Source organism: Eurytemora carolleeae, unplaced genomic scaffold (genome assembly GCF_000591075.1).
Source record: "Eurytemora carolleeae unplaced genomic scaffold, Eaff_2.0 scaffold397, whole genome shotgun sequence".
Classification (NCBI taxonomy): domain Eukaryota; kingdom Metazoa; phylum Arthropoda; class Copepoda; order Calanoida; family Temoridae; genus Eurytemora; species Eurytemora carolleeae.
The window spans coordinates 168,201-187,625 of record NW_019396371.1 but is presented as its reverse complement, the minus strand read 5'-3'; the positions used below and the strand labels follow the sequence as shown (position 1 = coordinate 187,625).

Sequence of the window (19,425 nt, the reverse complement as noted above, 5' to 3'; positions counted from 1 at the left end):
AAAACATTTTCGCGAAAAGTATGTCCATTTTCGTTAAATGTTTGTCCGATATAAAAACTATTTTTTTCCTTTTCGCGTCAAGAAGATTGTTGGATTGTGACGGAGTGTCTGGTAAGTGGTTAGGCCCTCCATTTTATTTTATAGATGAAGAACACTAAGGATCAGACTTTAATGACAACCTTAACATCTTTAACCCTATCACGGGGTGGGGGGAGTTCTGTGTTTGTATAGAATTGCGTTCAAAGCATATTAATTTTGTCATAAATCTCACTACCTAAGAACTTGATAGTATATACTTCTCTTTTTTAAAACTAAGGCTAAAATGGTGTTTTCCACCTCCACTGTGGATTTTTCTAAATAACTTAAAAACGGCTTAGAACGCAGAAACTTCTTCACTTTTTTAACATCATACATAGTTGTGAAAAAATTTGGATAATTTTTTTTTATGTATTAGGTAGAGTGTATAGGACATTCAAACGAGGGAACCCCCGGACGTCATAAGCCTCTGCTATGCAGACTCGAGCCTCCCCGATCTCAACTCGTAAGGGAAAAATCATGGGGGGGGAGAAAACCCCCCCCCCCCCCAGCCTATATTAGACAAATATAGCCCAGCAAGGATAGGGTTGACCAGGAACAGCTAGATGACGGTCTTGCTAAAAGGGAAGGTTTAAGGACTGTTTATCAGTATTATCTAAGGACTAGACAGAGGATGCTCAGGACCATCCTGGATAGACAGAGGACCAGTTAACTCTCAATATTAAAAGGACCTTATTACAACATGAACCAACTTTACAGATGTATTTAATAAATAAAGTATTAAACTGATTAAGTGAAAAAAGAAGAAAAAAATTTTGCGGATTAAAAAAAAATTCGCGGATTTTCAAGAATTTAAATTTTTTTTACAAAATTAAAAACCTTTAAAACACATTTTTTTCTTTCTATTTTTATCATTCATAAACCTTGCCTGAGGTCACGTGATGTCCCAATAAAAAAATTGGGCCCGATCGGTTCAGCCGTTTATTGGATACAAACAAACATACAGACAGGCCAAATTTATATATAGATAGGTTGTTAAATGGATCGATACTAAAAGAAGAGTACGGGGATCTAGAGTGAAAACCATGGGTGCAATTGATTGATCTCGAAAGTCTCTAGGATTTACATATGATATTAATCTTTACATTGTTGAAAAATTTTTGCAATAAAATACGACCTATCACAAAATGTCTCGAACATTTTTGCGAAATTCGCTTAAAAAATGATCAAAACTTTCTAGGTTTAACAAGAATTACAAAAAAAGGTATTGCTTAAAGCAAATAATAAAAAATATTAAATAAAATTCAATTCAAATTATTTCTCTAAATATTTTCCTTTTCACGTAAAAAATATTAAACCAATTTATTAGTCAAAATTGGGCATTATTTATGATTATTGATAAATCTATCCGAAACCTCTCATGTCGAAAAATAGTAAATATTTTAGTAAAACTAAAAACACAAGTTTTAAAAAACCTCCTGTAACACGCAGTCACATTTTGATGCATTACGCATAATAATTTCTTTACAGCGAAGGCTCGTACTGCCTGACAAATCTAAGAGGCTCTCATGCTGCATAGCGGAGGCTCATGGCGGCAGAAGGTTCCAACCCTACCTGGCCGGGTCGAGCGAGGGCCCAGACAGACGAGACATTTATAAACATAAAATAAAAATTCGTATAACTTGGTTAATTGGAACTTAAGATTTATTACAATAAAATAGAAATGGATTAATAATATTGTGGAATAAATTAATATTATAACAAAAGACTAGTGCTGTTCTTTAATTTGGATAATATTTTCTAAATGGTTTTAGTAGTTTTAAAAAAAGTTAAAATATTGGTTACATATGGCAAGCAAGCCTTTACAGTCACTTATTCGAAAATAGTTTTTTTTGCACTGGATTATGCTTTGTAGTATTACACAATACATACAACTGTATTTATCCTAATTTAAGTAATCTTTTAATTATTAAACTCAACTTCGATCAGTTTCTGTTAATATTAAAGGGACTGTAAGCGTAATTTCAAGTGCAAAGATGGAAATGCCCGATTTACAACGGTACCCTTGAAACCTTTATCTAATCAATTATATGAAAAATGTTGTGGTTTTTCTAGATGTGAAAGTGTTAAATTATGATGTCACTTTTGTTGAGAAACCACAACTGAAGAAAATCAGTTTTCAATGTTAAACATTGATATCTATTTATACTTGATCAGATTAAAGTAAAATACTAAATCAGGCATTGGCATTTTTGCATTGAGGGTCACATGAAATTACGCTTACAGTCCCTTTAAGATTTGAAGTTTGATTGAAAAAGCTGTGGTAATCTATCGAAATTGTATTTGTTATATGAGAGAACTATTTGTCTGGTATCAAACCAGATTAATTGTTCACCAAGATTCAGAGTTGGATCCATCTTCTGTCTCAGGATTGGAAGCAGTGTAAGTTTGTCCACCGGAAGTGGAGTATCCGTCTTGTACACCGGAAATAGAATTCTCGTCTGAGTCTGCCTGTCATTCAATATAGGACATCTGACTTCCGGTAAGAGACCCGTTTAGACCTGGGTCAAAACCAAACATTTATTTTTACAAAAATAATGAATAAATTATTAAATGGAACGAGTGAGTGTTCACAAGTAAACAGCGATGAAGAAAATAGAAAGTTGGCAACAAAAAAAACGAATTAACAAAAAATCAAACAAACTAAATAGCAACAAATAAAACAAACGAGTTAGCAACAAATCAAACAAACGAGTTAACAACAAATAAAAGAAACGAGTTAGCAACAAATAAAACAAACGAGTAGGCAACAAATAAAACAAACGAGTTAGCAACAAATAAAACAAACGAGTAAGCAACAAATAAAATAAACGAGTTAGCAACAAATAAAACAAACGAGTAAGCAACAAATAAAATAAACGAGTTAGCAAAAAATCAAACAAATAAGTTAACAACAAATCAAGCAAATGTGCGAGTAAAAAAAAAATAGGAAAATATATGAGTGATCAAGAAATCAAGAAAAAGCTCTTGAATACTGTTAAGAATGACGTTGGTAAACTAAAATTATAAAAAGGAAAATACTTCATATGGTATAAGCCGCATATTACAGACGTTTTTAACATTTTGGATTGAAAAAAATGTCTATGCAACGAATGCAAATTGAAATATTTTCTAAAATTAAATTCATTTAAATAAGGACCAAATATTGGTTTATTACAGACATTAGAGCTTAGTCGGAGAGACACCTAGTAGTTACCATCTAAACTAATCACAGCTAAATACGGAACAATATTCAAACAATGAGTCTCAGTTTTCCTAGCAATGGGTCAGCTCTGCGCGGGCACAATTCATACAATTATAAGAAAGGCAGATTTGCAGAAAATTGGTTCCAATTGTGTAAACAAGAAAATGAGCAAATATTTCGAGAAAAAAGCTAACAACTGAACAAATAAACGAACAAGTTAATAACCGATACCATGCATAAACAAATATAAAAATAGTTGAATCAGAAAAGATACATGAAAAAACGTCAAAATCATCAAAGAACAAAAAATTGAGAAAAAAATGTGAAAAGAAAATGTGTTATTAAATGTTTGGTTTCCTGTCATTCGTCTATGAGAGAAGGTGAGAGGTCTAGATAATCGACTATCTTTCTTCTTATAGTGCTGAAAAAAGTTGGTATTAATAATAGTCATTACACATGTTAAAAAATATAGTCCATTATGTGTAAACAATATAGAGGATTTGAACGAGGTTTAGCAAAATAATTAAATATACTTACAAAATTACTTTGTTAGGGGAGGGGGTAGGGGGGAGATTTTTTCACAGAAAACAGATTTGTGTGAAGTTATTTGTAGTTCAGTATTATAATCATGGCTAATGATAATTTTTGTACATATTTACACAAGATTCCGATTTCCGCACCAACCATTAATTGAAAAAAACAAGATAATTGACAAAAAAACCGATTCTTTATCTTTAAGGAAAAAATGAAAATTATGATATCACAAAGCTAGAGAATTCAGCTCACGATTCACCTGGTTGAAATCTAATCTGAAACTAGTTTACCTGGTTGAAATCTAATCTGAAACTAGTTTACCTGGTTGAAATCTAATCTGAAACTAGTTCACTTGGTTGAAATCTAATCTGAAACTAGTTCACCTGGTTGAAATCTAATCTGAAACTAGTTCACCTGGTTGAAATCTAATCTGAAACTAGTTCACCTGGTTGAAATCTGATCTGAAACTAGTTCACCTGGTTGAAATCTAATCTGAAAGATAATCCTTGTAAACTGTCATCATTGCTGCAGGTCAGCTGGAAAAGGAAGGTTCGAACCATATCCTGACAAAAGTATTTTATAAAGCTAAACAAAAATACACTTATGACCTTAACTCCGAACATATCTAACACGCTAATAGGGGTGTATATTTTCTTGAAAAATCATTCCTTCACTTCTTTATAAAACTTAATTTTATTATCTTGAAATATTTTGTTATTATTACTAACATTAGGTGGAAAAAATAATCATAACAGCCAAGAGCTATTTTCCATCTAATTGCTTTATACTTGTACTGTTAATATAATCATCAATTTTGTGATTGTAAACTCTATCTGTATACAGATACATTTATTTTAGCAATAAACTTTATCTTATCTATCTTATCTTATCTTATCTTCAGTGTTAAGAATATTTTTGGGGTATTGTGTTATAAATTTGAAAAAAATGAATGATTTACAGGGGGAAATAAAGGAATTTATGCGAAAAAAAATACAAAAGGGTGAAATATCTTCTATTAGCAATTTAAAAAAATAAAATTCCCTCCCAAGAGCAGCAAAAATCACTCTTGAAATTTCTCATTTTTTCTACTTCATTAATGGCTAATGAATATTAACCTGATAACTGAGTGAGACAATTCTTAGATTTGCTTTTGCAGCTCCCAGCTTTCCCTACACATGGATTAGTTTGAAAAAAACATCATGAATGAGACAATCCGAGACAAAGAACAATAAAAAACGAGGACAAGATTCTTATTAAGATCGATTAAGACCTCGACCTCGACCAAGAGCAAGAGCAAGACCAAGGCCACCATAGGCCAAGACCTAGACCTAGATTTAGACCTAGACCTGGACCTGGACCGAGACCGAGACCGAGACCAAGACCGAGACCGAGACCGAGACCGAGAACGAGACCAAGACTGAGATTTAGGAAAAGATTAAGAGCAAACTGAGATTAAGACAAAGAGCAAGACCGAGACCGAGATTGAGGACAAGATTAAGAGCAAATTGAAATTAAGACAAAGAGCAAGAACGAGACCGAGATTGAGGACAAGATTAAGAGCAAACTGATATTAAGTCCAAGAGCCATATTATAAAAGCAAAACTAATATTAAGACCAAGACCAAAATTAAAAATCAAAATGCCCCAGGCCCCTGACCTTGATAAACTCCTTTCTCCTGTCTGTCTCCTTGTTCTCCTGTTCTTGATCAGTTCCATATTCTCCTGTCCCAGTTCTAGCTGCTACCAGAGCTTCATAGGTGTGTCGGGATTCAATCTATCAAATCAAATCAAATCAAATCAAATCAAATCAAATCAAATCAAATCAAATCAAATCAAATCAAATCAAATCAAATCAAATCAAATCAAATCAAATCAAATCAAATCAAATCAAATCAAATCAAATCAAATCAAATCAAATCAAATCAAATCAAATCAAATGGTATTAGGGATTGATTGCACAGGAAGGAGTTTCAATTACTCCCTATACCTGGATCTTTTAGCCCGGATATTTATAAATTTTTCAACTGTTCCTTGAAGATGTTCTTTTATTGATTTCAACCAACCTTACCAATATAGTTTTATGTTTAATTAATTAAGCATCATCTGATTTTATTGCATCTTCTCCTATAAAACTCTTTAGAAAGAGAATTTATGTTTGAGAATATGTAAGATTTCAATCTTGCCTCAACTTTGCTTTGATTTGACGTGATCTTGACATGTGGCCCTTCATTTATAGTGTCATGACCGATCCACAACAGTACCTTTAAACGTAGTATCATGTGGCACTTCATTTAGAGAGTGGCATGACGCGATCCATAACAGTACATTTAAACGTAATATCATGTGGCACTTCATTTATAGAGTGGAATGACCGATACATAACAGTACATTTAAACGTAATATCATGTGGCACTTCATTTATAGAGTGGCATGACCGATCCACAACAGTACCTTTAAACGTAGTATCATGTGACACTTCATTTATAGAGTGGCATGACGCGATCCATAACAGTACCTTTAGACGTAGTATCATGTGGCACTTCATTTAGAGTGGCATGACCGATACATAACAGTACATTTAAACGTAATATCATGTGGCACTTCATTTATGGAGTGGCATGTCCGATACATAATAGTACCTTTAGACGTAATATCATGTGGCACTTCATTTAGAGTGGCATGACGCGATCCATAACAGTACATTTAAACGTAATATCATGTGGCACTTCATTTATAGAGTGGTATGACCGATACATAACAGTACCTTTAAACGTAATATCATGTGTCACTTCATTTAGAGTGGCATGACCGATACATAACAGTACATTTAAACGTAATATCATGTGGCACTTCATTTATAGAGTGGCATGACCGATACATAACAGTACCTTTAAACGTAGTATCATGTGGCACTTCATTTAGAGTGGTATGACCGATCCACAACAGTACCTTTAAACGTAGTATCATGTGGCCCTTCATTTATAGAGTGGCATGACCGATACATAACAGTACCTTTTAAAGCTAAGTTAAGGAGGAATTATCGTAATTAAACAGTTTTCAAGCGAAAAAAAACGACGTGATATTTCCCATTTTTGATTAGATAATGGATTTAAATAGAGGGTCATTAAACACAATAAAACAATAAATGTCTAAATAAAAACTATTTATATCTTACCTCTGAAACTGCTTCCTGATAAAGTTTCTCCTGAATATTTTGGAACTCAAGAATACGGTCGTAGATGGTTCGCAACTGGTTTCTTAATAAAACGTATTTTGATTTAAAAAAAATATATTTATTAACTTCTTTCTTTATATTTGTATATTAATAATTTTTTAGTATACTCTATTCGGCTACGAACAGTCGATGCTTACCCTAATCTGCTATTAAAACTTGTAACCAAACACAGTCACCCTTGATCCAATTCAATTATTTTTTTATTTACGACAAACCATTACGAATCATCCCCAGAAAGCCACTGGCCGGGGCCGTACTTATATATGTTATCTCGTCAAGGCCTGTACTTTGGCGGTGAAACTAACTGGCAAAAAACCCTTAAAATCGGAATCACAAATTTTGGTCCAATGAATTGGTTTATAAATTTCGGCATCAAATTTATTAAAGAACTAATTCTGCCAATTCAACTTGATAAAAACGAGGTAAAAGGGGGGGAAAAGTAACCGATATATCCAATATCCATCCTAACTTAAAAACTCCACCATATTACCGATATCGAATATGTTATTACCTTATCTCTATAGTTCTATGATCCAATAGAGCCCGGGATATGATGGTGGAAAGGAATTCTTCATGAGCCTGAAATAAATAAATAAATAAATAACTGAATAAATAAATAAATGAAAATTTTAACATCATTCCTTGAAAATCAAGTCCCCCTCAAAAATAACCGCCCAAGGACGGAAATTAATGTAACAAAGTTGATTAATGACACACGTCTTGTGTGAAATGTAAATCTAACTTGTTGAGGACTAGGCCAATGAAAATGAAAAAAAAAACACAGAATTTCCTGTTATTTTAATTTCGCCATGACAGCCCTCTCCCTACCCNGGGGCTGGGGAAATATTAGAAATTTAACCTGAATAACATCCTCTAAAGTTTCAGCTGTATCAATCTGTTTTACTAGAGTATCCCATCCACATTCCATAACCTGGATACAAGAAACATTATCATTTTAAGATTCAGTTTAAATGAACTGTTCAGTACTGTACAGTGTACACATAATTCCAAGGAAAATGAGATATTATTTAAATATTACATGGGTGTATATGTACAAAAATGATTTGAATTCTCTGGAAAAATTTTAAATATTGGAAATCAAAAGGCAAGTTTTTTTCGCCCTTTTAGATACTTTTTATCTAAATATAAATTTATTTAACCCTAAAAATTTGTCATTCAAGTTGAGCGAATACAATTCTCTGAAAATGTTCTCGTCCTGTGCAACCGTTAAATTTTCAAGAAAATATTCACAGCTGAAATACTGTCTAACTTTACACCTTAATCCATGTATAATTTTGTAAGTTAAGTAAATTTCAATTTTTTGGGACTGTTAAAGCAATGTAAGTGTGCAATTTTGCTAATTTTCTAATTTATTTCTCTGCCATAAATCCGCAAGTTACTTAGTAATATATTAACCTCGAATGTAATGTAGTACGCCATCTGATGAACGAAATGTATCATCTCACTCGCAATTAAGTTTGCGTGATGTAAAACTGGACGGAGCTCAGTCAGTTCACGGCTTATCTAAATATACAATATTCATTTAATAGCTTGGAAACCCAGCGTTGGCCAAGGTACTCATAGTTACTCCCTCCGTTAACCCGATCTTACCGTAAATTGCAGTCTAGCTATGTTTCCCTATATTGTCGAGCCACTTAACATAGAATCCCAAAACTTAGCTAAAAACATTCCCGTGGTTCTGAAGGTTGAGGCAAATCGGTCAAGGGGTTCATGAGTTATGATCAACCATTCAAACAGACAAACAGAGATTACACCTTTTATATATAGATGATAAACGTGATTACTGGTATAAAAATGAAAACACTTGCTCTGACAAAATTATAAATGAAGTTTATTTATGATTTAGATTGTGCTGAACCGTACTCGTTGGCTTGTAACTTAACGCTAAAGAGCCGAGCGTTAGATACTTTGGAAAGTACTGCTTGGGAAAATGTCTAATAAAAAGTAAGTACAAGACATTATTGTTAACGGTGGAACCTTGAACTACAGATTGTGTACTAAACGTGAATATTCAGAAGAAATATTAATTTGATGGAGTTTGTAAAAGCGAAAATAAAACTAGATAAAACCGTAAATGTATTTGTGTATTCCCAGTTGCCTCGGAACTTGAGCACAGTCAGGTTCTTATACAGCACTCCTAATTTCACGCAGCTGAGCGGAACCCTCTGTGGAATATACATTGCTTAACACCCTACTTGAAAAAAAATAATAATGCAGGGAGGGACGGGTTTCTGTGTGATATGCTTCTCTTCCCCTTCCAAGTGCCAGAAACAAGGAAAATGGAAACATAAAAATAAGAATTCTGTTAGGTTGTGCACCATGCACTATGATACTGGTTTATACTCTGACGGCTGCGAGGAAAAGATTGCTATAGACGAGGCCGTATTCTGAAGTACGATAGCAGCAACTCCCCATTAATGTAATGCGGTGGAACTTCAATGGGTAACCTTTAAAATGCCACAGAACTCGGAAAGAGTATAGATACGGGAGAAAAGTAGGGTTCCCTCCTTTCCTACCTACTTCATATTTCAAACCCCTCTATTTGTCACAAACAGCATTTGGAATTGATTTCTTAGTGTGCTCCACCTTTCAGACCATTAGGCGTAACCAAGATTTGGACATGAAACTCAAAGTAAAACTCTGATTATAACCTCTCTCCTAGTTTTTTGAGGCTGAACCGAACCCTGTGTGGAATAAAACATGGAAGTACACCCTCCTAGTGCAGAGAAGATATTAACAGAAGAATCAAAACTGGATTTTAAACCTAGTGATACATTGCACATTTTTATTAATATCTGGCCTGGGAACTTTTGTGTTGGACACTCAGTTGATCTTGATATCAACAGCAGGCACTATTAAATTGAGGATCCAGTGCTTAGGATCCGGATCCGTTTGATCCGCAAGATTTTGGCTTCCTGGATCCGGATCTGCAAAAATATGCAGATCCACGGATCCGGATACAAGGGGTAAAATATTAACTAAAAACTGCAAAAAAATCTTTTTTACTCCAAAACCCCAAATCTGAACTTTTGAAAAAAGTGAGATTATAAAAATTTCTCAATGGTTCATCAAGTTTTAGAATAAAAATAGGCGAAAAAAATAAAACCAAAAATCTTAAAGAAATGACCTGGATCCGGATCCATTTTTATCCAGTGCGGACCCTAAGCACCGTGAGGGCCAATGCTCAATTTGTTATTCCTCTGTAATCTGCAGGGAATAATTAGCATGCGGCATATAGAATAAAGATTAAATTAATCTGCAGATTAACAAAAGATAGAGATTAATTATTAGTCTCGATATCCACAATACAAGAGTTCCCACATTATTAAGTTAAGTTCCTAAAGAATCTAAATAAGAACTTAATCTACCTTCTGTATATACGCTAGTTTTCTCCAGACTCCAGATAGAACCCATTCCATACGTTTAGCTCTCCACAGTGTGTTGAACAGCATTAGATATCTTGTCATTATATCCGGGGTAAACACTACTCCAATAGGCCCGCTCACCTAAACAGAACAACATAAATTAATAATTATAAATCTTAAATCGCTAACCCTATTCCCCCCTTGGTATATCCACACTTTAAAATCTTACTAGTTTACGAACTCATCTTTGCGTAGAAACAAGAGGGTTGAAAAAAATTCATCCCACTCAACATTACATGATTCCCATGGCTCTACCAAATTCCTCAATCAAATGACCAAATTTGAGACAAATCGGTCAATGGATTTCTGGGTTTTGATAAGACTTACAAACAAACAGGATTTACTTTAACATATGAAATAACTTATCAATCAAGCTAAGAACATTCCAATGGTTCTAGCAAGTAACACAAAAAAAATTGAGGCAATTGATAAAGTGATAAATTTATGATCATACAGACACAATACATAAACCACCCCTTCCTAAGGGGAACTAGTATCATACCTTATAATCTAATGAGAACACATCCCACCCTGAATCTCCAGGTTGAATCTCTAAAAGTCGAACATCAAGTCTCTCCAGAATATCTGTATCCTCGTACTGTGTGTTCGTTGATCTAAAATAAAATCAATTAAAGGAAATGACCGGCTATGGTAGGTATTTGAACTGAGTATGCAGTGTTGTGGAAAACTTCTTTCGGATTCATTTCAGGCATATTAAACTTTTTAAAGATCTGTAAATCGTGAGTTTTAGCGCAATTTCGACGTTCAAAACTCCTACTTTGGGGGTGGATACGTTTTCAGAATTAGTTTTTTTAAATTTATTAAATAACGACAACGAAAATGAAGTAAAAATTATACAGTAATCTAATTAGATGGTTAGGAACATATTTCACAAAAGAAATTTGTCAATAAATCAATAAAATAGAAACTAATAATTGAACAAGATTACTTATTTTCGATGATAAGATTAATTTTTATTTTCTCAACATGTTCCTATAGTTCTGTAGTTTATTGTAGAACTTTTTTTACATTTTATGTCGTCGGTATTTAATAATTGAAAAAAACTTATTCTGAAAACGTATCTACCCCCCAAAGTAGGAGTTTTGAACGTCGAATTTGCGCTCAAACTCAGGATTTACAGATCTTTAAAAAGTTTACAATGTCTCAAACGAATCCAAAAGAAGTTTTCCACAACACTGCATACTCAGTTCAACTACCGTACATAGCCGGTCACTCCCTTTAATCAATGAAGTCAATGAATGAACCAATCATTCATTTATCCAACCATGCTATTCATCAAATCAATATAATAACGCTCTTCGTTCTTATATATATATATTTAAACATATGTTAGCTGGCCAAACGGTTCGACCAAATAAGCTGAATTTTTTTTTTAGGAAACCGCAGGCTACAATGGGGGCCCAGCGCTGCGGCTAGGATTGGCTGGGGCCGAGCGCTGCGATTATTTCTTGTTTTAAAGAAATACAGTAAACTATTTAAGGAAACTTTTACTTGTGAAAATGTACATTTGGGAAGTTGCCACTTTTCCTTCATGGAAAGGTTGCCACTTGGGATATTGTCATTTGGGAAAATTTGTATTTGGGAAATTGTCTTTTGGGAAAATGAGTATTTGGGAAATAGTCATTTGGGAAAATGTACATTTGGGAAGTTAGCGCTTAGGAAATTGCACATTTGGGAAGTTGCCACTTGTAAAAATACACTTGGGAAGTTGCCGCTTGAGAAAAGGCCTTTGGGATAGTACATCGTTAGATAGTTGGCTGGTTATCCCTGTATCCAGTATATACCTGATAGCAGTCTTTAATATCCCAGCTAGATTATGTGGATATAGTTCAGTAGTATGCTGGGATATCCCTGTATCCAGTATTTACCTGATAGCAGTCTCCAATATCCCAGCTAGATTATGTGGATATAGTTCAGTAGCTGGCTGGGATATCCCTGTATCCAGTATTTACTTGATAGCAGTCTTTAATATCCCAGCTAGATTATGTGAATATAGTTCAGTAGTATGCTGGGATATCCCTGTATCCAGTATTTACTTGATAGCAGTCTCTAATATCCCAGCTAGATTATGTGAATATAGTTCAGTAGTAGGCTGGTTATCCCTGTATCCAGTATTTACCTGATAGCTGTCTCTAATATCCCAGCTAGATTATGTGAATAAAGTTCAGTAGTAGGCTGGGATATCCCTGTATCCAGTATTTACCTGATAGCAGTCTCCAATATCCCAGCTAGGTTATGTGAATATAGTTCAGTAGTATGCTGGGATATCCCTGTATCCAGTATTTACTTGATAGCAGTTTCCAATATCCCAGCTAGGTTATGTGAATATAGTTCAGTATGGATATAGTTCAGTAGCTGGCTGGGATAGTTCTGTATCCAGTATTTACCTGATAGCAGTCTCCAATATCCCAGCTAGATTATGTGGATATAGTTCGGTAGCTGGCTGGGATAGTTCTGTATCCAGAAGGTCGAGTAAGTATCTCATTATATCCCCCTAAAAAAGCACAAGATAAAATCATTTCTGATCCTAACATGATCAATATAAAAATGTCGCAAATCAATCAATCAATCAATCAATCAATCAATTTAATCTTCGAATTTTCTACAATAAATCATTAGATAAATCTTTTTCTTTCTTTTCATCAAAGCCTATGTTATTCGGCAAATATGTTTCATAGTATTCAATTCTTGAGGACTTGTTGTGTGGTTTCCAAAGGCTGATCAGTGATCATAAATATCTAGAATCATAAATATCTTATTTAAAGAAGATTAAAGGGACTGTAAGCATAATTTTAAGTGACCCTACAATTTCCGTGAAAAGATGGCAATGCCCCATTTACAACGGTTCACTTGAACCCTTAATTTGATCAAAAATGTTGAAGATATCGTTGTTTTTCTTACTTGAAGTATTTATTTTTGTGAGTTTCTTCAATCTCCATTTAACCCTTAATTTGATCAAAAATGTTGAAGATATCGTTGTTTTTCTTACTTGAAGTGTTTATTTTTGTGAGTTTCTTCAATCTCCATTTACAACGGTACACTTGAACCCTTAATTTGATCAAAAATATTGAAGATATCGTTGTTTTTCTTACTTGAAGTGTTTATTTTTGTGAGTTTCTTCAATCTCCATTACTTCTAATATACAAGAAATGCGCAGGTCACTTTTGCAGAGAACCCGCAAATAAAAAATAGTCAAAAGAAACAAAAATATTGATTTTTAATTCATACTTGATCAGACAAAGCTTTAAAACGTAACGTTGTAAATAGGCATTCCCATATTTGAATAGAGGGTCACTTGAAATTACGCTTACAGTCCTTTTTAAATTGTTAAAACTGCGCTCATCTATTTTAGGCTTTTTGCACACTTTTGTTTACTAACCTGGCCTAGAAGTAAATATTTCCTGAGTGCTGCAAGATGAGACATAAACTTAAATTTATTAAACATAATGTCAAGAACATGCTGACCCGTCTGTCTGAAGGCGTCACCAGCAACCTAGGCAATTAAATTCATCAGTGATTAAATTCCAGTTATGCTGAACCTGAGTGAACACGGATCCTTTTCTTCCGAATCCGGTCCAGAGTTCCGTGTTTGTTTATTCTTACTAAAAAGAGAAACGGAAGACGCCATTTCCGGAGGGGGAAATAAATCGTAGTTTCTCAATTTTGGTCTTGCTGAAGTAATGTTTAGAAACTAAACGAATAAAACCCAAATATAAAGTACTGAATTTATAAATTTTGGGGAAAAATTTAATTTTTCGATTGTACTATGATATAAATACTTAGCATTTCGTAATGTTAATTGGGTATCCAGTGATACAAGCAACTTTTATACTTCACCCATTGAAATTTAATGCCTTTCTGCTTTAAAGTATTCTCAATATTTATTTGGATTGTCTGTTTCAATCAGTGCTTGGGATCCATTTAATTTTGATGCGGATCCGGATCTTGGATCCGCACTGGAAACCGGATCCAGGTCATTTCTTTAAAATTTACTGAATTTTTTTTAACAAAAACTAATTTTCAAATTTTTGTTTTAATTTTTCGAATATTTTTATCCTAAAACTCGATGAACCATTCAGAAATGAGGACATTTTTATAATCTTTATTTTTTACAAAAGTTCAGATTTTGGTTTTAGGAGTAAAAATTTTTTTTTTTGGAGTTTTTGGTTGATATTTTACCCCTTGGATCCAGATCCGTGGATCCGCAATTTTTTGCGGATCCGGATCCATGAAGCCAAAATCTTGCGGATCCAACGGATCCAGATCTTAAGCACTGGTTTCAATAAACCGACAAAGTCCAAATTTGTTCTAGTAACTCAAAGATCAACTACAAAAGGTTAAAATTATTATTATTAAAAAAAACCTAGTATTTAAAAATTGGATTCCGAATTTATCAGGGACAGTCAACAGAAGATGAAATAAAGGAAAAAAGGAGAGAAATGATGACAAGAATAATCAAATTAGAACTTTTCTGTATTAACTGTACCCAATTTATAATAATTGATAAAATAATAAATTGTAAAAAAATGTATTTTGTACCTCAAGTAAAGGATTATCTACGTCACAGGAGAATAAACTGGCAGGATCAGTTTCCTCTAATCTATACAAACAAACTTATTATTGACTGGGGAAAGTCATGGTGGGGGGGGGGGGCTTTGTACCCACCATAATTATTGATCCCCCCCCCAAAAAAAAACTGAAAAACCGCATAGAAGGGTAACTCTCTCTGAACTCGCCAGATTTTGGGATTGATTGGAGTCAATGTCATGGATTTTTTAATAAAATTATAGAAAATTATAGAGAAATTATAACTTACTAGCCTTAGAGGACGCTACGCGCCCATCTTCTAAATTAATTTGAACATGTTCTCTTTGTGTAAATCGTAAAACAAAACAAAAAGAATTCGCGGATTTTCACAAAAAAATTTCGTGGATTTTCAAAATTTTCAAAAATTTAATGAAGATCGAATTTTGATGGAGACCAATATTTGAAATTTTGATCATTCATAAACCTTTCCTGTGGTCAAGTGATGTCCAACAAAAAATTTGGGCCCGAGCGGTTTAGCCGTTTTGACGTTTATTGGATATAAACAGACAAACAGACAGACAGACAGACAGGCCAAATTTATATATAGATTAAATATTTTTAAATACCAGAACTTGAAAGAGATATTACCTTGCAATTATTTTCTGTCTACCTAGTAGAGGAGAATTATCCAAGCAAACGCTTCGCAGAAAATTTATCGATTTTCCTGTGATAAGCAAACTATTATTACTATTATTATTATTATTATTATCATTATTATCATTATTATCATTAACCACACCTCTTCAGCTGGACCCGGCGCGCTAAAGTATGTGGTTTAACTATTTCTCGCTTTTGATTAAATATTGTCCCTCATAAACTTTCCGACCATTAATTCTTAATATGACAATTTCTTTCACTTTTCGGCCGAACATACATATTACAGAATCCACCCCCACACACACACCGGCCTTGGGACTTTACCATTCAGACCTTTTCAAGTACAATTACCCAAAAATTGAGCCTTTTAGCTCAAAAACAGAAAAAATGAAAAATTGGACATCAAAAGGCTACTTTTTTCATTAGTTTTGATATTTCTTTCATAAAAATAAATTATTTCCCCGTTTCAGCGTATAAAACCCTAAATGTTTTTTTTGCGATCCTCGCAAGGTTTTATAACTTCTGGGGACAAAAAATGTTTTCAAAAATGGGGGGGGGGAAGGAAGAAAATTACTTTTCGAGAAAATATACACCTCTGCTCATGAAAATGAAATTCCGCGACAGTTTATTTTACATAAAAACTCATTCTTAGTATGTATTATAATCTATTGATTGTGATTTTACCTGTTGATAAAATTTTCCTGCTCCATTCTAGAGATATGAATCTTGGTATCATACTCTTCCGTACTGTATACTTGTGGTGCCACAATGCCTCTCCCTGGTAGTATTAAACTTATGAGAATCCATATTTAACTCCAGTGCTTAACCCCGAGTAAAACCCAACTTCAGCGTCTGTTAACGCCCAAATGAAGACTCGAGTTTAGCTAGACTTGATGTTTAGGAAAAACCGACCTAATTGGGTTTATCTCCTCTACGGCTTGGTTTCACTCATGAGTTTTACAACGTAAATCTAACAGTTTAAAATACTGACTAGTTAAGTTACATCGTTTCCTAAACTCTGGACAAGAAAACTAGGACAGGATATCGTTATAAAACCTTGTCTCGGAAACAGAGTTTTATGACATAACTATTTATAACTAAGTTCATATGGTTAATTTTATATTCTCTTATATTTTGCTAAGCTAAAAGAATGTGTTCTCTCCGCCATAAAACTAAATAATATTTCCGGATATTGTAAAATTACATATATGACCCTCCTGTATACCAAGTCCATTAGCTCCTGATCCAATCAGGGTTCAGTCATGTGTTTCCTGTCTATTCTGAACCAATAGAAATAGTATAGCGGTAATAGCCATCTTGCTTTCTATTTCCTTTTACAATTCGAGTTATAAATCCGTCAATCGGCGCTATCAGTAAACGGAAATATTTACTTCTACTGAAACTATAGTGATGACAGAGCAAAGTGTAAAGTTATACCTGTATCCCTGGTTCGCTAGCAATAAAAAACTCCTGATGTGGATCCTCCAGGCTCCCATCTAAGATCCAACGGATAAGCATTGTATACAGTGGTCTACATGCTGCTGTTAGGAGAGTACTCACGCATACATTCAATTTAGGGTCTCCTAGTATTTGAATAATGCTTGTCAATCAATCAATAAATTAACTACCTTCCAATCTACCTCGAACCAACCACCCATAAGTTTGAAAAAATGCTTTATTCTGAGAAAAGCAAATGTTAAAACAAAATTGTTCAATCGAGGATGGAATGGTGGAGGGATTAAGTTGAGCATGGGGGGGGGGGGGAATCATGACGTGGANCAACCAACCAACCAACCAACCAACCAACCAACCAACCAACCAACCAACCAACCAACCAACCAACCAACCAACCAACCAACCAACCAACCAACCAACCAACCAATCAACCATCATATCATCCATGCATCCAAGTACTTGGGCATATACGAATATGAAGTTGGAATAAAACTAAATTTACTCTTCATCTCGCCCTTATAAATATTTGAATAATTAATAATCAATCAATCAACTTATTATCTAACCATTCACTCATCCCAGCATTAAGGAAATATAGACAATAAAGTTATTATAAAACTTAATATTTTTCTTCGTCTCACCATGGTTTATAAAAGCATATATACAACTGGCTAAGCTTCCACCACGGCATGTTCCAGCAGCTGTGACCAGCTCAACCAACAGCTTCAATCTTTTCATTGGTTCAGCTGCCCAGACACACAGCTGTAGCAGGGTCAACCTACCATCACGGGCCTAGATAGAAACCTTGCATTTGTTAAAGAATTTTAACAAATTAATAATAGCATTTATAAGTCTATTTACGATTCTTTTTTTAGGGAGGATCAACCCTCAATGCTTCTTGACTGTTCGTATGTTTCTTTGTTTGTTACTCACCGAGCAATTATGAATATTGAATATCTTATTTGATCTTAATAAGGCTAGTCCAGTCCAGTCCAGTCCAGTCCAGTCCAGTCCAGTCCAGTCCAGTCCAGTCCAGTCCAGTCCAGTCCAGTCCAGTCCAGGCCAGTCCAGTCCAGTCCAGTCCAGTCCAGTCCAGTCCAGTCCAGTCCAGTCCTGTCCTGTCCTGTCCTGTCCTGTCCTGTCCTGTCCTGTCCTGTCCTGTCCTGTCCTGTCCTGTCCTGTCCTATTTACCTCTGCTTCTAATACAGAAAGAAGCTGGTAGTATTCAGCCAACTCTTCCCTCAGTGCTGTAACAAAACTTTGTCCCACTAAACCATATTCCTTCACACCACCTTGCCTCTCTGAAAACTCATCAACCTGAATAATACAGACGACCTCGTATATATATTAGTACAAAGAAGACGACTTTTGATTTCAATTGCATTTCTACCAAGCTTTCAATCAGCATGGATATTGGACACGCATAAACATGGAAACAAAGATAAGCTGTCAAACAGCTTCTCTTAGTTTACATGCAAACTTTCAAAAAAAGCTTGTTAGAAATCGAAACGGAAATAAAAAAAGCCGTCTTCATTTTATTAATATAAAATGTAAAGATTAGAATTTATAACAATCGGTGCAGTATTCTAAATAGAAATTGTTTTAATCCAGAACTCATGAACTTTAAAAAACATTCAGCTGGGATACAGACAAAAATTAGCTGCAAGGAATAAAAAAACATCATTGATTAACAGGAAATCATTGTTGGATAAACAGAAGCATTAATAACAACATCGTTGATTGATCAGGAGAACTATTGATATAGGATTTTGTATTTCTCTAACCTGAATGAACAGCCAGCCCAACTCACACAGTTTTAATGTAAGAGAAGCTTGAGCAGGAATGATCGTGTTGTTTCTAAATATAAAGTTAATTTAAAAATTCAGTCTTAGACTAGATTCATTGAAAGAAGAAGTAGTTGAACTATTTAGAATACTTGATGTTTTTTGGAATACGTAGTTGAACTTCTTCAAATCAAATCAAATCAAATCAAATCAAATCAAATCAAATCAAATCAAATCAAATCAAATCAAATCAAATCAAATCAAATCAAATCAAATCTCTTTTTCAGGGGGTGTCAAAAGATCATATCAAATTACCTTTAGTAAGTATCTGAAGCATTATGTAATGTTGATGTATAATTGGTTTTATTTGTTTTAAAAACTTACTAACTACATCAATCAATCAATCAATCAATCAATCAATCAATCAATCAATCAATTGAATTGAATTCATGAAACATAAACATCAAAAATATCCGAGAATTCCACG

At 34.0% G+C, this 19,425-nt stretch overlaps 1 protein-coding gene across 1 annotated transcript; it reads right to left on the bottom strand.

Moving 5' to 3' along the window:
• Nucleotides 1-2,360: 2,360 nt before the first annotated feature.
• LOC111701896 (gamma-tubulin complex component 3 homolog) lies at nt 2,361-19,275 on the bottom strand. Its single transcript, XM_023473373.1, has 21 exons — nt 19,254-19,275; nt 18,939-19,018; nt 18,346-18,471; nt 17,796-17,946; nt 17,137-17,282; nt 16,384-16,477; nt 15,691-15,766; nt 15,055-15,115; nt 13,895-14,008; nt 12,903-13,009; nt 10,997-11,108; nt 10,438-10,575; nt 8,465-8,572; nt 7,908-7,979; nt 7,560-7,627; nt 6,989-7,070; nt 5,471-5,587; nt 4,930-4,983; nt 4,291-4,377; nt 3,638-3,701; nt 2,361-2,597 (listed from the first exon to the last, which is right to left on the bottom strand). Exons 1-21 carry the CDS (start codon nt 19,273-19,275, stop codon nt 2,551-2,553), a joined length of 1,926 nt encoding a protein of 641 aa, XP_023329141.1. The 3' UTR covers nt 2,361-2,550.
• Nucleotides 19,276-19,425: the final 150 nt, after the last annotated feature.